The sequence below is a fragment of the Trachemys scripta genome, chromosome 4 (assembly GCF_013100865.1).
Source record: "Trachemys scripta elegans isolate TJP31775 chromosome 4, CAS_Tse_1.0, whole genome shotgun sequence".
Lineage (NCBI taxonomy): Eukaryota > Metazoa > Chordata > Testudines > Emydidae > Trachemys > Trachemys scripta.
The window spans coordinates 4885582-4907114 of NC_048301.1; the positions used below are offsets into that span (position 1 = coordinate 4885582).

Genomic DNA, 21533 nt, shown 5'->3' on the forward strand with positions numbered 1-21533 from the left:
CAGCTGCAGACTGGGAACAGCAGCACTGCAGCTGATGCTTCACGACTTAGAACACAAGATGAAAGCTTCGACAACGTCAACCCAAACGACTGCTGCTGTTACCATAATGGCTCATCATCCCTTAGATGAAAGGAGACCCCTGCCTGTGCTTCAGACAGAGAGTCACAGAATGACTGATGGGACAAAAATGCTGTGATACGACCCTTTCATCCCGGCATTCAAAATAACACGTACATGGAAATCCTGATTTGAAGACGGTGATTGGCTTCTGCTCACACTACACAGCAGACTCAGCTAGAATGTATTCCACCCAAATCCAGAAGCTTGTTTGAATACTAGCTTCAAAGGCCTGCTTTACAGTCAAGACAGCCAAGAAACTCGGAGGTCGTGCTAAAGGTCTAGCCTTCATTGAGACCATCCTGGAGCACCCCCGGGTCAAATTCTGCTCTGTGATGTAAATGGGGGGATGAACGCAAAGCAACAATGACATCAACAGGCCACTCCAGTGCTCTCCGTGTCTGTCGGACTCCAACGCTACCTAGCACTGTGTGGTAACGCAGTGGTGAGTCAGCACCTGCAACTGAATGGAGTTACGCTAGCTCTACGGTGGAGCAATGGAGGGCATACTTTGGTCTATTATACAGTATGTTGGATATAACGCCACCGCAGAGCTGCCAGGTTCTGGCCTGGGGATAAGCTGATTAGCAACGGTGCTCGGGGGGCTATGGAATTACCTTCCCCACCTTCCAAACCTGCCCATCTCCTGCTATTCCTGCATCACTGCTGGCAGCATGAGGCTTGCCATACCCCCAGGGAGCACAACCTGCTCCTCTCACTCAGTCAGTCCAGTCAGCAGCAATCCACACACCGCCGGACACACCCGGCCAAGAATGGGAGAGGGGTTCTCATCACGGGAGCGAGCGCTCTTCATGTGTCAGGGTGAAAAGCAGGGAGTGCCTGCCCCTGGTCTGTGCTCTGCTTGTCCGCGTCGAGAGAGAGAGAGATGGACTTGCGGGGAATTACTGGGGGCACGGAGGGCTCCCCAGAGAATGGAGGCAGGCAGAGGAAAAGCTCTCACTGCTAGACACCGACAGCGAGGAGAGTGGGAGCAAGCCTGGTTTCTAGAGACACCCTGGACGTGTCAGAGAGGGCTGAGAACACAGCTTCACCCTGAACTCGGAGTTTTGGCTTGTGCAATTTAATTTCCATTGGAAAAAAGAGCTGCCAAGCTAACCAACTGTACACCCGTGACATGCTCTGCGGCTTCGGTGATCCTTCTCCACTGGAGACAGAAGGGAAAGGCCCTCTTACTTCTCCTACAGTGCCCCTCCATTTGTCAGTCAAAGGAGCACCAGAGGAGGGGGCACGTCTTGCTAAGTGTTGAGTGCCTCTGCGCTCAGCCCCTCACAGGACTAAAGCCCCATCCCGTTACTCTTGTCCATGAATTGGACACGCAATGCTTTGAAGTAGGGAGGAGAATGATTTCGTGGTGAAGGCACTAGACTGGGTCTCAGGAGATCTGGGTCAATTTCAATTCTTAGGCAAGTCACTCAGGGCCAGCTTTCCCAAGGGTTTTGATGAAGATAGGCACCTAGTGGGGTTTTCAAAAAGCCAAAGTGCCAAACTCTAATTGATTTCATTGCTTTTGAAAATCCCACTGGGCACCTACCTGCAACTTTGGGCTTCTAAAAACATTTGAAAATCTACCCTTTATTCTCTCAGTGCCTCAGCCCCTCAGTAGGGGATAGTACTACTTTAATGGTCTGCCTTATCTATTTAGATTTTCAACTCTCTGGGGCAGAGATTGTTTCTGACTACACACATTGTGTGATTGGACTGTGGAACTCATTGCCACTGGAAGGTGCTGAGGCCAAGAACTCAGCAAAGTTATCAAATGGATTGGCCATTCACATGACTGACAAGAATATCCAGCGTTATTAGAAGTAATGATGGCAAAAATGATATGGAAGGGATATTAAACCTCAAGTTCCCAGGCTTCAACTAATAGAGACTGAGACCTAACATGGGGGACAGATTATCCTACATCATCTTACTGCAGGGCTCTTGCAACTTCCTCGGAAACAGCTGGTACTGGTCCTATCAGAGACAGACCTTAAGTCTGATGGTAATTCCCATGTTCCTATATCCTATGCGTCTGTACAGCGCCAAGCACAACGGCGTGCTTATCTCAGCTAGGACCTCTAATACAGCTTCAAAACAAACAGTAATATTTGTTTATGGAGAGAAAACAGTATAAGGATTACCTCCATTTGGCATCAGCAGCAAAAAACCTCTCTGAAAGGTTGACTATTACTTTCCATTTGAAATAATAAATACAATTTACAATATTATTCTCAGCTACATTATGTATCAGCATTCAAACATTAGACTTTCAAAAAACATGTTTTCAAGCTTAAAGTAATTACATGCTCATCACAGAAGAGAACTTGAACAAGGTCCCAGTCGGAATGTCATCTGAAAAGAAGCATATTCCAGTGACAGCAAGCAGCTAATACATTCCTCTACTATAGGTTTTATGACTTATGTTATGAAAAGATGTTTTCCCAGCGTACACCATTTGGACCGCATCAATGTTTACATAGTTTCTTTTCACCTGAAAGGCACTTTAAAAATCCAAGCACTTTGAGGTCTAAAGAACATAGCAGGCAGTTGAACAATTAAAAGCAAAGACACATGAAAACACTACCCCAAGTTATGTCTGCCAGTCAAGTTTGCACTTTCATCCAAAGGTCCGTTACTATGTATACCATGATAGTTATTTAAGGCTGTCAAAAAATCCCACTGGAAATTTCATATTCAAAGAAAATACAGGGAAATCAAATGTAAAAAAAATATTGCTCATTATAGTTCCACATTTAACATGCTCCATAGAATCAGAGAAGATTAGGGTTGGAAGGGACCTCAGGAGGTCATCTAGTCCAACCCTCTGCTCAAAGCAGGGCCAACCCCAACTAAATCATCCCAGCCAGGGCTTTGTCAAGCCTGACCTTAAAAACCTCTAAGGATGGAGATTCCACCACCTCCCTAGGTAACCCATTCCAGTGCTTCACCACCCTCCTAGTGACATAGTGTTTCCTAATATCCAACCTAGACCTCCCCCACTGCAACTTGAGACCATTGCTCCTTGTTCTGTCATCTGCTACCACTGAGAACAGCCGAGCTCCATCCTCTTTGGAACCCCCCTTCAGTAGTTAATAAATGGAGATATCCCATCTCCTAGAACTGGAAGGGACCTTGATAGGTCATTGAGTCCAGCCCCCTGCCTTCACTAACAGGACCAAGTACTGATTTTGCCCTAGATCCCTAAGTGACCCCCTCAAGAATTGAACTCACAGGTCAATGCTCAAACCACTGAGCTATCCCTCCCCCCTTTGAAGGCTGCTATCAAATCCCCCCTCACTCTTCTCTTCTGCAAACTAAATAACCCCAGTTCCCTCAGCCTCTCCACTCCAGGTTAAAGTCCGTCGCAGAATTTCACGTTATAAACCCTGACTCTAAAACAGTTTAGTTTAAACTAGAGATCAGCTAAGCGTTTGGGTCAAATATCCCCAACCTGTGCTCAAACCCTCACTCAAAACTCAAAGGGAACAATTTCTGAAGAGTCTCAGAACAGGTTTGCTTATTGTGGTTTCTTCACTGTTTTCCATTTTGATCTGTCTATGCGCCTGGTTTGCCTTCTCTCTGGGCCATTCGCTATTTTACATGCAACTCTGCCATCCCCCCTCTTATTCATCTCCTTTCTAGACGAAACAGTCCGAATGTATTCAGTCCCTCCACTTCTGTGAAACTACACCAGTTGGCAGCCGCTGAGGTTCTAACTCAAAAAACCTGATTCATGCATTCACACGCATGAACACCCACCCATACACACACACACAAGGGTTTATTTTTCTTGTTTAGAATTCAAGAGTATTGGACACAATGATTTAAAAATATTGAGGAACTCTACTAACTAAAATGTGATGCCCCCTTGAAAAATGTTCTGCCCAGGATCTGCACTCATGCTAAACCCCTACAGTGCTGCAGTAGACAGAGGCAATGCATATTAAAAACATTTTTGAAAGGTTTCCAATGGAATGTCGCTGGCCAACATGGAGCCAGCCAGCAAGCCTCCACAGCTGCTTTCAACGCTTTGCTTTGGTTTAGGATTGTTTAGATAAAGATCTAGATCTGAATGTCAGCCTGAAAGGCGTAATATCAGCATGAAATACTCAGTGAAGTAGCAAGTGCTTGTTACGTTTCTGAGCTCCAGACTTCATTTCCAGTACAGGCAGAACTTTCACCGGAGTGACGATCTGCCCTCCGATAGCTTTTTAAAAAAGTCTTTAATACTACCAACATTGCTGATGATAAGGATTAATAATTACAAAACAGGAAACAGCAAAAATAAACACGTTGGTACATATTTGCATAACTGAGTGCCTAAAAAAAGGTTCTTGAAACCATATTTAATAACCTCAAGTGGCTCAACTTTCAGAAGTGCTGAGAACCTACAGATTCATTAACTTTCCTGGGATTTGTGGACACCCAGCTCTTCTGAAAATCAGCCCCCTTTTTATTTAAGAGAACTAAATATGAATGTAGAAGCCTAACTTTAGGCAGACACATTTTTAAAATATGATACATTTTGTAAAACTAAAGATCCTAGCTTTGAAAGTTGGCAGCACATTTTGCAAGGGGAAGTTTATGAGGATGGAATTAGGAACTCCGCTAAGACAGAACACAATGCTAGGTTGGTCAAAGCACATCAAAGAATTTAAAAAGGAGTGTTACTAAACAGGGACAACTGGAAGTTTAAATAAGTGCAACAATGTTTGAGCAGCAAATTATCCACTTCTGCTGTACAAATGGAGATGAATGAAAGGTTGGCTCTGCAAAATCCATCCATCCATATCTACTAATAAAAAGGTGTACATCACGCAGTGGGCTTGATTAACTAACTGGGCCAACAGGTGCCAACGGGGGCAGCAGATCCAGCATTCAGTCATTAATTTATGATTATTCATATTATAAGACATTTACCTATCACCCTCTATTTACTGCGTGCTTTCTGCCCCTATGTGCTATCCCTGACCCTTATCAGCTAAACTGAATTGGCAGGGGACCATACATAGATACAGGGCCGGCGCCAGCATTTCTGCCCCCCTATCAAAAAAAAAAATAAAGCCACGATCGGCGGCGGCAGTTCAGCGGCAGGTCTTTCACTCCTAGAGGGAGTGAGGGACCTGCCGCCCCCGAATTGCCGCAGGTGCCGCCCCTCTCCCTTGGCCGCCCTAAGCACCTGCTTGCTAAGCTGGTGCCTGGAGCCGGCCCTGCATAGATAGAATGGAAGCATATTCTGATCAGTGACCCAGTGCTGATATTCTCTGAACCTAAGAGGAAAACTAGGTCTCTACTGACGCCTGTGATGATTGTAGGGTGACCAGATTTCCCAATTTTATAGGGACAGTCATGATTTTTGGGTCTTTTTCTTATATGGCCGCCTATTACCCCCCACCCCTTGTCCCGATTTTTCACATTTGCTGTCTGGTCACCCTAGATGATTGCCTTAGATAGATATTGCTTTAGAGGGTAAAGGTGCTTCTCTTTCTAGATCACATGCTGCTAAATCAATGACACCTGAATCAAAAGTATGTTCATAAAAGCATAAAAATGGCCGCACTGGGTCAGACCAATGGTCCTTCTAGCCCAGTATCCTGTCTTCAGACAGGGACCAGTGCCAGACACTTTGAGGGAATGAATAGCACAGGGCAATTTTCAAGTGACCCATCATCTGTTGTCCAGTCCCTGCTTCTGGCAGTCAGAGATTTAGGGACACCCAGAGCATGGGGTTACATCCCTGATCATCTTGGCTAATAGCCATTAATGAACCTATTCTCCAGGAACCTATGTAATCATTTTGAAACCCATTTATACTTTTGGTCTTTACAGTATCCCTGGCAACAAGTTCCACAGGATGACTGTGCGTTGTGTGAAGAAATGCTTCCTTTTGTTTGTTTTAAACCTGCCGCCTATTCATTTCATTGCCCTTTTTTGTACCTTTTCCAATTCTGACACCTCTTTTTTGAGATAGGGTGACCAGTGCTGGACACAGCATTCAAGGTGTTGTGGATTTCTATAGTGGCATTATAATATTTTCTGTCGTAGTATCTATCCCTTTCCTAGTGATTCCCAACATTCTGTTCGCTTTTTTGACGGCCGCTCCACGTTGAGCGGATGTTTTCAGAGAGCTATCCATGATGACTCTGAGATCTCTTTCATTAGTAATAACGGCTAATTTAGACCCCATCGTTTTGTATGTACAGTTGGGATTATGTTTTCTAATGTGCATTGCTTTGCATTTATCAACATTGAATTTCATCTGCCATTTTGTTGCCCCGTCACCCAGTTTTGTGAAATCCTTTTGTAACTCTTCACAGTCTACTTGGGATCTAACTAAATTGAGTGATTTTGTAGCACCTGCAAACTTTGCCACCTCACCTTTACCACTTTTTCCTGGTCATTTATGAATATGTGGAACATTATTGGCCACAGTACAGATCCCTAGGGTTATTTAATGCTCTCAATTGTGAAAACAGTCCATTTATTCCTACCCTTTGTTTCCTGTCTTTTAACTAGTTAGTGATCCCTGAGAGGACCCTCCCTCCTATCTCATGACTGCTTACTTAAGAGCCTTTGGTGAGGGACCTGGTCAAAGGCTTTCTGACAATCCAAGTACATTATATCCACTGGATCCCCCTTGTCGGTGTTTGCTGACCCCCTCAAAGGATTCTAATCAATTGGTAAGGCGTGATTTCCCTTTACAAAAGCCACATTCACTCTTTCCCAACATACCATGTTCATCTGTGTGTCTGATAATTCTGTTCTTTATTATAGTTTCGAGCAATTTGCCTGGTACTGAAATCAGGCTCACTGACCTGTAATAGTCAGGATTGATACTGGAGCTTTCTTTAAAAAAAATCAGTGTTACATTAGCTAACCACCAGTTATCTGGTACAGAGGCTGATTTAAGGGATAGATTACATATCATAGCTAGTAGTTCTGCAATTTCATACTTGAGTTCCCTCAGAACTTCTGGGTGAATACCAACTTGCCCTGGTGACTTATTTCTGTTGAATTTACCAATTTACCAAAACCACCTCCTCTGATTGACACCTCCATCTGGGACAGTTCCTCAGATCTGTCACCTAAAAAGAATGGCTCAGGTGTGGGAATCTCCCCAACATCCTCTGCAGTGAAGGCCAATGCAAAGAATTAATTTAGCTTCTGCATGATGGCCTTGTTTTTCTTGAGTGCTCCTTTAACACCTCAATTGTCCAGAGGCCCCACTGATTGTTGGCAGCCTTCCTGCTTCTGATATACTTCAAAAAATTGCTGTTAGTTTTTTTGTCTTCTGCTAGTTTTTAAAATTCTTTTTGTCCTGCCTAATTATACGTTTACACTTGATTTGCCAGAGTCTATGTTCCTTTCCACTATCCTCAGTAGGATTTGACTTTCAATTTTTAAAATATGCCTTTTTGTCTCTGTTTGCATTTTGGTCCTCTTACTGCCCAAAAGAGATACAGTTATGGGCCAAATTTTCAAGTAGGTTTGCACCTAAGCTTGTGTGCACTTCATCACACTCCCAAGGGGTGTGCAAATGCCCTGACACAGGGGAACCAGGGTTTGCATATGCACAAGGATGTGCAATTCTGACACGCACACCTTGGGCTGGAGGGTGGGTTACGCAGCTAAGTCAAAGGTGCACAAAAATTTAGTCACCCTTAAGCAAGAGAATGCTTGAAAGTATGGAACTATAGAGCAATCCTATGCTTAAAGTTCGTGGACGGATTGGATGGACAGAGGAATGATGACACTATCACAGCTAGCTAACAATGCTAAATTTAAATCATCTTTAGATCTTCAGCAGTTTGGCTTACCCTGCTCTGGAGCATGGAAATATCTCCAGTTAAAGCATTACTTATGAATACATTTGGGCCAGATGCATTGGGTACTCCAGAACCTCAAGAAGGTTTTATTATTGTGGAGGAGACTTCCTGGATTTACTGGGCCAGTGGTATCCCTTTTATGATTTTCTGGCCCAAAAAACCCTGCCAAAGATTGATAATTTGAGATTGGCTTGGAGCAGAGATTTGGATACACAACTATCTCCAACCAATGGAGTACAAGTCTATCTAATGTTAAAAAAACAACGATAGACCTGAGACTGTGGCTTATTCACCAAAAGACACTTTTTCAAATATGCTGGCTAATGGTAATGGGCCTCATAAATGCTGACCACTGTTGGAAATGTAACTCTATTAGTGCTGTATTAGCTCATATGTTTTAGCTCATATGTTAGCCCCCGGATCAAGAATTTCTCCTGTGAGGTGGGTCAAAGGACCAATTTTATTTTGGATGCTAATTTGGGACCCCCTCCCCCTCAAGTTTCATTCTTGGACATACTCCTGATACCTGGGAACTACTTGGTAACAAGGCAGTGTGGTCCCAACGTGCAGCTTTGGATGCTAAAAAATTGATTCTGCAAAAATGGAAAAGCCAATCCCCACCACATATTGATGCCTGGGTTGGTGATATGGTCAACCTGACAGCTAACACATGACTGACATTCCACAGAACGGGAATGCCCAATAAATTCAAAGCAATTTGGCTGACTTTTTAGAGGTCTATAATTAACGTAGATCCTGAAGAGAGAGATGTCGTTTCTCCTCTCCTTCCTGTATCCTAACCCTCTTTTTTACTTTGTGTATTATGATGAATCTGGTATTTTGGTGCATTTTTTGTATTTGGAAACATTAATAAAAATTATAAATAAAAAATAAGGTATGGGACTATAAGTCATGAGCTAATATACATCTCATGCCCAGCATGAACCCAGTCCATGGGGGCTCACCCATTTGCCCATGCAGAGCCCCTTTGACTTCAGCGGTACTTCATTATGGCACCAGAATCTAGCTGTATGGATCCATTTGTAGGATCAGGTTCTATATTAGCTAGAATCCAGACCATAAACCATAAACAACAGACCATGTTGGCAGACATTTTTAAAAATCATTCACTGTAAGAATTCCGATTAAATCAAAGCTGGTTTTGAATTGCAGAAGTGGGGAAAACAAAGATTAAAGGTTAAAAATTCCAACGATGTCCCAATTGTGTCTTTGCTCCTTCTTTAACTTAAAGATGGAGGAACCAATCGGAAACGGATCATGATTTAAACACAATATCCCCAAAATGAGAATCTGTAGGCCAGCTCTCAAATGGCGGGAAGGACCTTTTTTTGACTGCTCAAAGCAGGACCAATCCCCAACTAAATCATCCCCACCACACTGCCTACAGCTAGGAAACACATATGCAAAGTGCTCTTCTTCTGGAAGCTGTTGGAATCCAACCTCCACGTTATATTTTAGTCATGACCCCTGCAATCTAACTAGGCCGATGTGATTAATCCACACCGGTATATTTTCAAATGAATCTATGGCACCGAGGAAGCTTTGTAGATTAAGATCAAAACTTCTATCTATTTTTAATTCATCATATTAACGCCAAAAAATATGTGAAGCACAGAATTTCAATATTTAAAATGGCCTCATTACCTATTTAACCCTTTCAAGTGCCCTACAGATGTTTGATATCATTGTAGCAATCCAAGAGCCATGTGGACTTACGGATACATATTATGTATCTTCCCTAATTCTTTCAAAGGAACCATGCCATTTTTTAAGGAACTCACGCACGTCTCAATGCATATTATTATATCTGAGCACCTGTATTTAAAGTCCCCTTCCCTGGGTCTGTAGATTAAGCGGTAAGTCATGCATTTTACTATGATCTCTCAATTCATGTTTGACACAGAATAGAATTAATGAACCCTGTGTCTTTACACGCAGGCTTTGCCGGCTGCAGGGTTGACACATTCCAGCAAGCACCCTTAGCTAGCCAGAACCTGGTCCGGGCTGATCTGGGACACTAGACAGGCAGGCCTCGGGAAGGGAGACGCTTATGTGGGCGATGAGATGAAGCCATGACTATTGGGTGGCTCTGCCGATAAAAGGAACTATTTTAAGTTGGTGAAAATGGAATAGGAAAAAGCAGGCGCAAGACAGTGACTTCAAAGCAATGAACCTAAGCGGAAGTGGATCTGGGACACAGAGAAGGGGCAGAGCATTGCAGCCAGAAGGGGTCATTCCCAAGTGCATTGTGGGCAGGGGCAGCTCTATGTATTTTGCCGCCCCTAGCACAGCAGTGAGGAAGGCTTCGGCGGCACACCTATGGGAGGTCCACAGTCCTGCCGATTTGGCAGCATGCCTGCGGGAGGTCGGCCAGACCCGCGCCTTCGGCGTACCTGCCTCCGAATTGCCGCCGAAGCTGCGGGACCGGCGGACCTCCCGCAGGCATGCCGCCGAAGGTAGCCTGACTGCCGCCCTCACGGCGACCGGCACATCGCCCCCCGTGGCTTGCCGCCCCAGGCACGCACTTGCTGCGCTGGTGCCTGGAGCTGCCCGTCATTGTGGGAGGCGGGGTGCTGTCTGCCAGGACAAGAAGCCAGGTCCATCAAAGAACCCTGAGAAATGCAGCAGTGCTGAGAGCCAGAGAAGGGGAAGGATCTTGAAGACCAGGGATCTTGTTCCGGCTCCTTAATTACTAATCCTTAGCGGACCCTCCCCTACAAGCCAGTAGGGGATAAACACAGAATAACAGAGCTCCTCTACCCTGTCCCCCCCACACACCTTCCTGACATACTCTCTGCCCCCCTCTGTGCCAAAAGGTGGGGACGGTGCAGCAGACGCAGGCCCCAGATCCCACACACCTGCGCCTATGCCGGGCTACTCACTGCTGGCTATTAGTAGAGTGCTCCTGAGTGGCACAAGGATCAGATCTCATTAGAAAAGACAGCTCATAACACCCTGCAACCTTTAAGTGGCCGCATCCTGGAAAGTGCCTCTTGACTGACTGATCTAATTGGCACTCTTTCTGCTCCCTGCCCTTGGAAACGAAGATCCTTGCCTCCCGGGGGAAAAGCACACTGACAATTAGGAACGTGCATCATGTAGGGCTCCAGGGGGGTTGAAAGACGCACACAAATGATTTATAAGAACACTGTGTGGCCTTTTGTGGGGCCCCATCTGATGTGAAGCCCAATGGGCATGGATCGACTGCAAGCCAGCACAGAATATGGGTCCAGTGTCTCCTAGGCTAATCGGCAAATTGCCGTTTTTCAGAGGCCTCTCTTGGTCAGGCTAGCCCATCGAGTTTGCTGCACAACAGTCGGGTTTGATTCTGCAGCAGCCCTTACTCGGGTGAGGGGTAAAATAAATGTCCAGACAGTGTTTTTAATGGCACTGCTCAAATAAGAAAATGCTGCTGAAAGGGAGCAAGGCTGCAGAACGGCTGCCTTTCAGTTAAAGCCACAAGCATGCCGGCACCGCTGCCATATTCTGGCGAGCAGATTTAGGGCTATTGACCTGCACATACTTACATTAGCCAAGAGCAGCACTGCCTATTTTCAGCACATGTCAAGTGCTACGATGCTAGAAACCCAACTGACCTTCTCACACCTTCTGCTCACTGCTGCCTTCTCCTTAGCTCTCAGAGCTCTCTGTCCAGTCTGTGACGGCGTTAGTACGTCTTTACATTGTCAGCCTCGGGCAGGGCCGGCACAACCCGTTAGGCGACCTAGGCGGTCACCTAGGGCACTAACATTTGGGGGGCAGCAACCGCGGCGGCCGGATCTTCAGACGCCCCGGTCGTCGTCGGTATTTCGGGGGCAGGACCTTGCGCCGCCTCTGTCGGGGGCGGCATTTCGGGGGCGGGACCTTGCGCCGCCTCTGTCGGGGGCGGCATTTCGGGGGCGGGACCTTGCGCCGCCTCTGTCAGGGGCGGCATTTCGGGGGCAGGACCTTCCACCGCTTCTGTCGGGAGCGACATTTCGGGGGCGACACCTTCCGCTGCCTAGGGCGGCAAAAAAGCTGGCAGCGCTCCTGGCCTCGGGGGAGAGGGGGTGGTAGCGGCACTCACACTAATGGTGCTTAGGATTTTGTTCTAAGAGGCAGCCTGGTGGAGTGGGTAGTGTTCACACACTGCCCAACACAATGGGGTTCTGAGCTTGGCTGGTTCCTTTCGGGCCTAGGCGCTATTCTACACAACCAAAACATAATACAACTGTTGCATGTCCGTTGTACAATCATTTGCAGTGTTGCAGTACCCATGCTGGTTCCAGGATATGAGACAGACAAGGTGAGTGAGGACCAAATTTTATTGGACCAAATTCTGTGGGTGGAAGGTGCAAGTGTTCAAGCTTCACAGAGCTGGGGAAGGAAACTAGAGGTGTGCACAAGGATTTAGAGGACTGAAGGAACCATTGGCAGGAGAAATAGCTGCGAAGGACCCGAAGGGAGTAAGAGAGAAGACTGGGCCCAGATAGCCTCACCCCTCCTGGCCTGCCGAGCACTCTCCAACTAGAGGAGCGAGTTAGACGGGAGCTCAGAAACGCAGGCAAAGGTGGTAGACAGGCTGCAGGAGAGAGGAACCCTTCTCCAGGAAGCCAGACAAAAGGCTGAACGTGGGAGGGGACCACAGAGTGAGTAAGGCTCACAGGCAGGGCCTTCTCCAACCACCCTCCCCTTTGAGGACCTGCAGGGCTCTGCTCATTTGGACTCTTTGTTTGCTGAGCGAATGGTTGGACTACGGCAGCCATGCCCCAAACTGAAAGGACCTATGGGTAGGAAGTAGCCCAGGGAAGTGAACTGGGACTTGCTACAGGGAAGACCCTGCTGGTGTTGCGTCCCACCTGGGCCAGGACCCAGGTGGAGGAAGAGGACCCCAGTCTCCCTATCACACCTTCTTAAGAGACAAGGCCCGGATGCGGGTGGAAAGCTGGAGATTCCTAGCTTACGATCAAGTACAGGCAATCCTAGCGGGGAGAGGGGGAAGGGGCAGAAGCCAGGCGCGCTAACCACTAGGCTGCCCCGTCCTCTGAGCCCCCATCACACTGCCACAAATTGTCTTTGCTATACCCAGCCCTCTCTCTAATCAGTACCAGCAATGTGATCTTTGGCAACAACTTTCTCCTCCAGTATTGGTTACAGACTAGATTGATGGAGACTAGTGACGTTGTCTGTGACGCTAAACACACAGGCTCTGTAATAAGCCGCTGAGCTGACTTTCACTTGCCACCACTTTCATGCATCAGAATTGCTACATTTGCTTGTCACTTTATAGCCCCGTCTGACTGCCCCTTCATGGAGCAGGTCCTCAAGGAATCAATTCTGAAGCACTTAGAGGAGAGGAAAGTAATCAGGAACAGTCAGCATGGATTCATCAAGGGCAAGTCATGCCTGACTAAACTAATTGCCTTCTATGAGGAGATAACTGGCTCTGTGGATGAGGGGAAAGCAGTGGATGTGTTATTCCTTGACTTTAGCAAAGCTTTTGATACAGTCTCCAACAGTATTCTTGCCAGCAAGTTAAAGAAGTATGGGCTGGATGAATGGACTNAGTCGTGCCTGACTAACCTAATTGCCTTCTATGATGAGATAACTGGCTCTGTGCACGAGGGGAAAGCAGTGGATGTGTTATTCCTTGACTTTAGCAAAGCTTTTGATACAGTCTCCCACAGTATTCTTGCCAGCAAGTTAAAGAAGTATGGGCTGGATGAATGGATTATAAGGTGGATAGAAAGCTGGCTAAATAGTCGGGCTCAATGGGTAGTGATCAATGGCTCCATGTCTAGTTGGCAGCCGGTTTCAAGCGGAGTGCCCCAAGGGTCGGTCCTGGGGCCCATTTTGTTCAATATCTTCATTAATGATCTGGAGGATGGCGTGGACTGCACTCTCAGCAAGTTTGCAGATGACACTAAACTGGGAGGAGTGGTAGATACGCTGGAGGGTAGGGATAGGATACAGAGGGACCTAGACAAATTAGTGGATTGGGCCAAAAGAAACCTGATGAGGTTCAACAAGGAGAAGTGCAGAGTCCTGCACTTAGGACGGAAGAATCCCATTCACTGTTACAGACTAGGGAGCGAATGGCTAGGCAGCAGTTCTGCAGAAAAGGACCTACGGGTTACAGTGGATGAGAAGCTGGATATGAGTCAACAGTGTGCCTTTGTTGCCAAGAAGGCTAACGGCATTTTGGGCTGTATAAGTAGGGGCATTGCCAGCAGATCGAGGGACATGATCGTTCCCCTCTATTCGACATTGGTGAGGCCTCATCTGGAGTACTGTGTCCAGTTTTGGGCCCCACACTACAAGAAGGATGTGGAAAAGTTGGAAAGAGTCCAGCGGAGGGCAACAAAAATGATTAGGGGGCTGGAGCACATGACTTATGCGGAGAAGCTCAGGGAACTGGGTTTGTTTAGTCTGCAGAAGAGAAGAATGAGGGGGGATTTGGTAGCTGCTTTCAACTACCTGAAAGGGGGTTCCAAAGAGGATGGATCTAGACTGTTCTCAGTGGTAGCAGATGACAGAACAAGGAGTAATGGTCTCAAGTTGCAGGTTGGATATTAAGAAAAACTTTTTCACTAGGAAGGTGGTGAAGTACTGGAATGGGTTACCTAAAAAAAAAAAAAAATCTCCTTCCTTAGAAGTTTTTAAGGTCAGGCTTGACAAAGCCCTGGCTGGGATGATTTAGTTGGGAATTGGTCCTGCTTTGAGCAGGGGGTTGGACTAGATGACCTCCTGAGGTCCCTTCCAACCCTGATATTCTATGATTCTATGACTGTTTCTCTTCTTTAGTTACTCCTCTTTAAATAGCTCGACTCTATATATCAATAAAAATACAGAAAGGTGGAACAAATGTGCATGCAGAAACTGAATCAAATGGACACAGAGTACACCAGATTCTGCTCCGTGACACTAGTATAAATCCAGAGAAACTCCACTAACTTGTAAGGAGTTACATCAGTGTAAATGAAAGCAAGTTTTGGCCCAGTTGTCACATCTTTCATAGTTCTTAATAAACCACTAACTAGTTATTCTAATCCCATCTCTGATGGTAGCCAGCCCCAGATACTTCCGAACGAGGTGTGTGCCCCCACTAATGGACCCATTTTAACAAGCTCACCGAGGGGACTTTCTCTAACTGTGCTAAAATATACTACAGTCATTTAAATAGCATCTCTGAGAACTCAGGGCAGGAGAAGGAGTCTGCTGGTCTCACCTGGTGAAGAGGCAACCACCACCATCTTGGCCACCACACTGGGGACTGAACTAGAGACCACTAGAGCAGAAAGCAGGAGTGTGTCTATAGCTTAAGCTAAAGAGCTAAGTTCTGTATGTAGCTGGGGATGTAACCTTTGGACCCAGGCATAGCAATGGGGAATCAAAGTACACATTGACCACTGGATTATATAGTTGCTGACTACCATCTCCAGGCCTGATTCTGCTCCTACTCACGCAGGGTTTATATGAGCGTGACTCCTTAGATGTCAATGGAGTTACTCCTGATTTAGACCTGAGCAGAATCAGGCCCTCAGTCTTTGACATTATACCTACTTTCGCAATCATCAGAGATCTACAAATAAGCTGATGGTTACACTTTGGAATCGAGCCGTGACTATAGAAAAATGGGAAAATGTGCAAATGTAAATAAAATGAGTAGTTCATCCTAGATCCATGCAGAACCCTTATTAAATCTTCAACCGGCAGCTTCATTCATTCATTACCTGTTTTCAGTGCCCTTGCAGCATATATTATTAAAGCATAACCTCACTTAATCTAACTTGCAATCTTCAACATGTTTTGACACTTGCTAACCAACAATTCTCCAGAAAACATCTACTTGAAGTTATTAATTATCTACTCTTGACTTTGAACAGAGCTAACACAAGGTTTTTGCTGTTTGGCTTCCAGTTCAAAAACATTTACTGAAAATTATCTAATCAACATTGATATTCAACCAGAGGGGAGACTGTGATGCATCATGGGAGATGTAGTCCAGACAGGAGGCCCAAACATAGAGGACAACTGGGACATGAGGCACATGAACTGTAATTCCCATGTGGCAACTCAGGAGACACCGATTGATATCTAACTGACCCAGCACAAAATGTTTCAATTTGACAAAATATTTTGATTTGGGTTAACCCAATCTGAAATTAAATATTTTGTTTCAATTTTCCCAACAGAAAATCAAAACATTGGCAAACGTCATTTTTTTCTTAAAAAAAAAAAAAAAATCAATTTTGAAGAAAAAAAAAACCATTTTCTTTTGCCAAAACATTCTGATGGAAAATTCCTGACTAGCTCTACAGAGCATCTAGAGGGTTCTTATGAAATCTTCCACCCAAGGTTTTTTTATAGGGCTCAACTGTGATCCTCTTACTTTTGTTGAATAATATCCAACTCTACAAATAGTCGCACTGACGCCATTGGGACTTTTCACAGAGTAAGGTACCACTCATCATGGCCCATAGCTATTTCTTTTAGACTTTAGATTAAGGGTAAATATATAAATAGTTTATAAAGGTTTAAAATTATTAGTAGTTATTTTAATAAATGATTAATTGACTGTAATAGAGTTCAACAGATCAATATATGGCTTATTACCATCTACAGCACCTTCTCCGGTTGTGTTTATAGCACATGTCTGTAACACACTTACATTTGTTAATCGTATATTATCCCTTCTAAACAATATATTAAGGATACTTTTATATAAAAAGTGGCTATTATTTGTATTCTTTGAGGACATTAAATGCAACACTTTTGTACGCATATTTATCAAACTAGATAATAGAGAAATCCCCCAAATGCTAGGGAAAGTCAGATCCTGATACGAATTCCACAGCTGTCCCCTGTCATGTAAGGAGATGAATCAAAATCCCTGATCCAAACACACTCCAACCGCAGGGCATTTTGGATGAATATCTGAATGTTGTTGCTTCTGCCCATCACTTCTACATAGATCATAGCTTAGGGTGGGTTTGTGCATCGGCACATATTGTAAATTCTAGCATAACCCTGTGCAGTCTGTACATTTGGAAGACACTGTACAAGTACCAGATCCACTGGGAGAGTAGATAGTTTCACACAATACCTGTTTTATTGGACAGTCTGAAAGACACCATCTTGTCAGGGATGTTGCACACACTCCTCACTGAAGCAATGCAGCTGTAATTAGCATAGTCCTGAGGCCGAAGATTCTTTAGTTTCAATATCTTTGTTTCCCCCTGCACACATTAGAAAGGTAAATTAGGACGAGATTAAGCTACAGGGACAGGCAGATTATCATAGCTTTCTGAGACAGACTGCCGGGGACGCAAGACTATTGTATTGGGATGGCTAATTAGGAGCAGGTGACAAGTTGGAACTGTCCAGAAAGAAAAGTTGATTTTCACCAACCCAGCTGCATACGAAAAGTGCTCTGTAAAAAACGCTTACCGTCATGCCCTAAAAGGTTAACTCCCCCACATACACTTAAACAAATGAAAGAAAAATCTTGTTTTGGCAGCAGCTTTGAAGTCACAATTGCTGACTGGATATCATTTCAGGTAATGCATCCTGAGATAAAACCTGTATAATGAAAAATCATAAGCTACTGTAAAAGGGTTCCTGTTGCTTTCCTTTGAAAACTGGCTTCCTAGAGATTTTATTTTTAGACAGCAGTTATGCAAATTATGGTGCAAAGATCTGAACAGAGTATTTAATAACAGAGCTCTTTTCGACAGGATCTAGAGAAAATTATAGCACCCAGGCAGGAAATGTTCATATAAAATACTATAAGAATTGGGCATAACAGAGAACCTGCAAACAGAAACATTTGAGAAAACAACCCTTAATGAAAAAAATATACAAAATCTTATATCATTGATAGAAAAGACACAGGTGTTTATGTTTCCCTGACAAAGTGATGCCAGATGTCTTCAGGAAGGATTGCTAAATGCAAATACTCAATTTTAGATCAAATACAAAATAAAGACATCATGGGGATAAGAAACAGAAATGTGAAGCACAGCAGATTGGGAAAAAAAACAGTTACAACAGTAACATTTTTATGGTAAATCATTGTCAGTTAACAGTGCGCCACAGAAACAGAAATTAAATACGATAAAGTTGTATTAAAACGTGCATATGCAATTAGTGCCAGCATAGAAACAAAAGTATTTTTTCAAGCTCAAGACTCCCCACGTTCAACAGATATCTAATCTGAGTTTATATCAGAGAACGAAAGAGACCTTTGAGCAGTCGTGGATAGTTCACTGAAAACTTCAGCTCAATGCACAGCAGCAATCAAAAAAGCTAACGGGAACGATTAGGAAAGGGAAAGAAAATAAAACAGAATATAGCAAATTGCCTCTATATAAATCCACGGTGTGCCCACACCTCCATGTGTCCAGGCCTGTTTGCCCCCATCTCAAAAAGAATATCGTGGGACTTGAAAAGGTTCACAGAAGGGCAACAAAGATGGTCAAGGGTAAGGAGTGACTTCCATACTAGGAGAGACTAAAAAGATTAGGGCTGTTCGTCTTAGAAAAATAGATGATTAAGAGGGGTATGATAGAGGTCTATAAAATTATGAATAAGTGTTGAAAAAAGTGAGGGGTCCCCCAATGAAATTAATAGGCAGCATGTTTAATGCAAACAAGAGGAAGTACTTTTTCACATAATGCACAACTAACCTGTGGAACTCATTGCCATGGGATGTTGCAATGGCCAAAAGTATAACTGGATTCAGAAAAGGTACATTCATGGAGGAGAGATCCATCAATGGCTATTAGCCAAGATCATCAGGGATTCAACCCCATGCTCAGGGCGACTCTAAACTTCTGACTGCCAGAAGCCGGGAAGGGAAGACAGGCGGGAGCTCTCCAAAATAGCCCTGTTTTGTACATTCTCCCTCTGGTACTGGCCACTGTCAGAGACAGTCCACTGGAATAGATGGACCATTGATCTGACCAGTACGGCATCAGTTCTTAAAATAAAAGGATATAAAAGGACAAATCCTCTTTGACTTACTCAGGCAGAACTCCCACTAAAGCAAACTGAAGCTCTGAATAAAGCAGGCATGAAGTGGCCTACAAACTGAAAGAGACAAATACTGAAAAACTCTTCATTACAAGATTTCCACTCAGTTGTTAATAATATTACTGTCTGGTGTATAGTTTTATTGAGACAAAATGGTTGCATAAACATCAAGTGCACAGGGTTAAATAGGAAGCATTTGGATGGCTATATGGGCTGCATTCAAAAATACTGCAAATTATGAATAAGCAAAAGGAGATGAAAAGGAAATAAATGGTGCACATGGCTTGTTCAGGAAAGAGGTAGCCTTAAATGCTACCTTAGGTCCCAGATCTGCAAACATAACGTAGCATGCTTCACTACACTCATGCGAGTAGTCCCAGTGAAGTTAAATGTGAAAGTTAAGCAGATGTTGCATAAGTGTTTGCAGGAACAGGGGTTTAAACTAGACTGTTCAAATGCACACAATAATACAAAGGGAAATCTGTACCCCTTTTCAAAGAAGAATCAATATGGGTGACCAGCAAACAGTGGTGAAGATGGAAGTTAACACAGTTATTAAATCTCTTTGGTCAAATTCAGAGACCAGTGTAGTTCTGCATGAGACGGGAATGCAGGATTTCATACCTTACAATGTTCTCAGGAATATCTGGGGGACATAGGGGCCAATTTAAAGCTCATTTAAGTTGACATGAAGACGACTGTGGAAGTCAATGGATCGTGGATCAGGCCCCTAGATACTGTCAGTTAGTGAGTCTTGCAAGTTTAAGCCTGAGCTGTTAACTCTTTGATGTTGTGGACTAATCTCACAATTGTAATGTGGTTTATGTTACGTCAATTTCTATGATTTGTTAAAAGTAATTTTAGCTGATTTGTGTAATTAGTGTAATTATATCTAATTATATAATTAGTGTAAATACAGCAAATGTAATCTTATAATTGAAGTGTGCAATTACAATATCTAATGATGATGATGATGAAGAAAATCCGTAGGGAAAAAATTGAGCAGCAAGTTTACAGCTTTAAAAATTTCACTATCTGAACTGCTTTAGTCCAGGAGTACATGTATGAATGATTGGGTTCCCACCCCCCACACACAGGGCTAGAGTAAGTAATCCTTGTTAACAACTGAATTGCAGAAATTCTGGTTTTAAAAATCTAGAGCTAAATTTGAGTGGCAGGATTCCTAAAATGCAATAAGGCAATAATGTGGTTTATGTTTTATCTTCTTTTATTTAATAAAATAGGGAGGTTAGTGGAAACAGGCATGACATGGAGAGCCAGATAAAATATGCTGCTTCCTTCACCCTTCCCCTCTTTGGCAACAATAGAAGAGAAAAGTGAAACCATTTCACTATTTGTTTTCCTTACACTTCATTTGATTTGGACTGATAATCCAGCTTCAAAGCTATCAAGAAGAAAATGCCATCTCAAATTCAAATCCCCTAATGTTCTCAAGTCAAATCTCTCATCCCTCTTCACATCAGCTCTCACTGTTTGCTACTGTAGCATCAGCAGAACCAGTTATGCAGGTATACGCAGTAAACATGTCTGACTCGAACTTTTAATGACATTTTGTCCCCTTGTGTATCGAATCTCATATGCACACAGATGGATGCGCTAATTCAACCTGAGCACCAATAAATGTAGAAAGGTTATGGATAAGCTTTTGACAATCAACATGACAATCTGATTTATTTACTAATTTAATACACACACAGGTTTTACCAAGAGTGTTCCTAATAATTTAGGAACCATATTTTTTTTTTAAACAAAAGAGATGATAGTAAACATTGCCATGTTGAGGGATGATTAGTCAAGAAATCCCATCTCAGAGGGAGCCATTCAAGCCCTCCAATCCACAGCTTGGCGTTCACTAGAAAACAGACCACAGAGTAACTAAACTGGGTCCATAGATTATAAATTAAGAATAATCTCATTGCATTCAGAAGTCCAGGAAAGGTACTCTACCAGTCTATTTCTCATCTCTGCAAGGTTCCAGTCTACGCGTTTCTCTGTGGTATTGCAAGCTGTGTTAGCAATACAAAGTGTAATACACAGCCAAAATTACGGTGTTCTCAAGTCAATAGCTCAGAATTATTTAGGATTGTTCCGCTCTAACTCTGACTGAACGGGCAGCTGTTTGTTTCTTTCCTTGATGTTTTTTTCAGATTTTCAAAACTCTCTCTCTCTCTCTCACACACACATACACACACACACACACAAAACTGTTTTCAGTAGACTGGATCTCCTTCTCCCTCACTTTCATACTGGGGTTGATTTACGGTCTTCAGAAATACAAATGTGTTCAAAAATGTGATCTGATAGGTAGTTTTGGTGGCCAATACACCTGGGTTGCCAGAGTTTATCGGTATGGACACTTCTGAGTAACAGCAGCTTTCTCTATTTTTCCAGTCAGTGTTTTAACAAAAATTGTTTCATTCCAAAATCTGGACCCAAAAATTAAGTTCAAAGGGGTGAGAGTCCAGATATAGTAACAACAAGGAGTCTGGTGGCACCTTAAAGACTAACAGATTTATTTGGGCATAAGCT

The 21533-nt window shown here is 43.8% G+C and overlaps 1 protein-coding gene across 2 annotated transcripts in view; it reads right to left on the reverse strand.

Annotated features, from left to right (window-relative positions):
• Window positions 1-21533, reverse strand: part of MDGA2 (MAM domain containing glycosylphosphatidylinositol anchor 2) — a 619444-nt gene that overhangs the window by 262738 nt on the left and 335173 nt on the right. For both annotated transcript variants that reach the window (XM_034770448.1, XM_034770447.1), the window contains exon 5: window positions 17056-17188. In XM_034770448.1, coding sequence (XP_034626339.1) covers window positions 17056-17188 — 133 coding nt within the window. The remainder of the gene's footprint in view (window positions 1-17055; window positions 17189-21533) is intronic.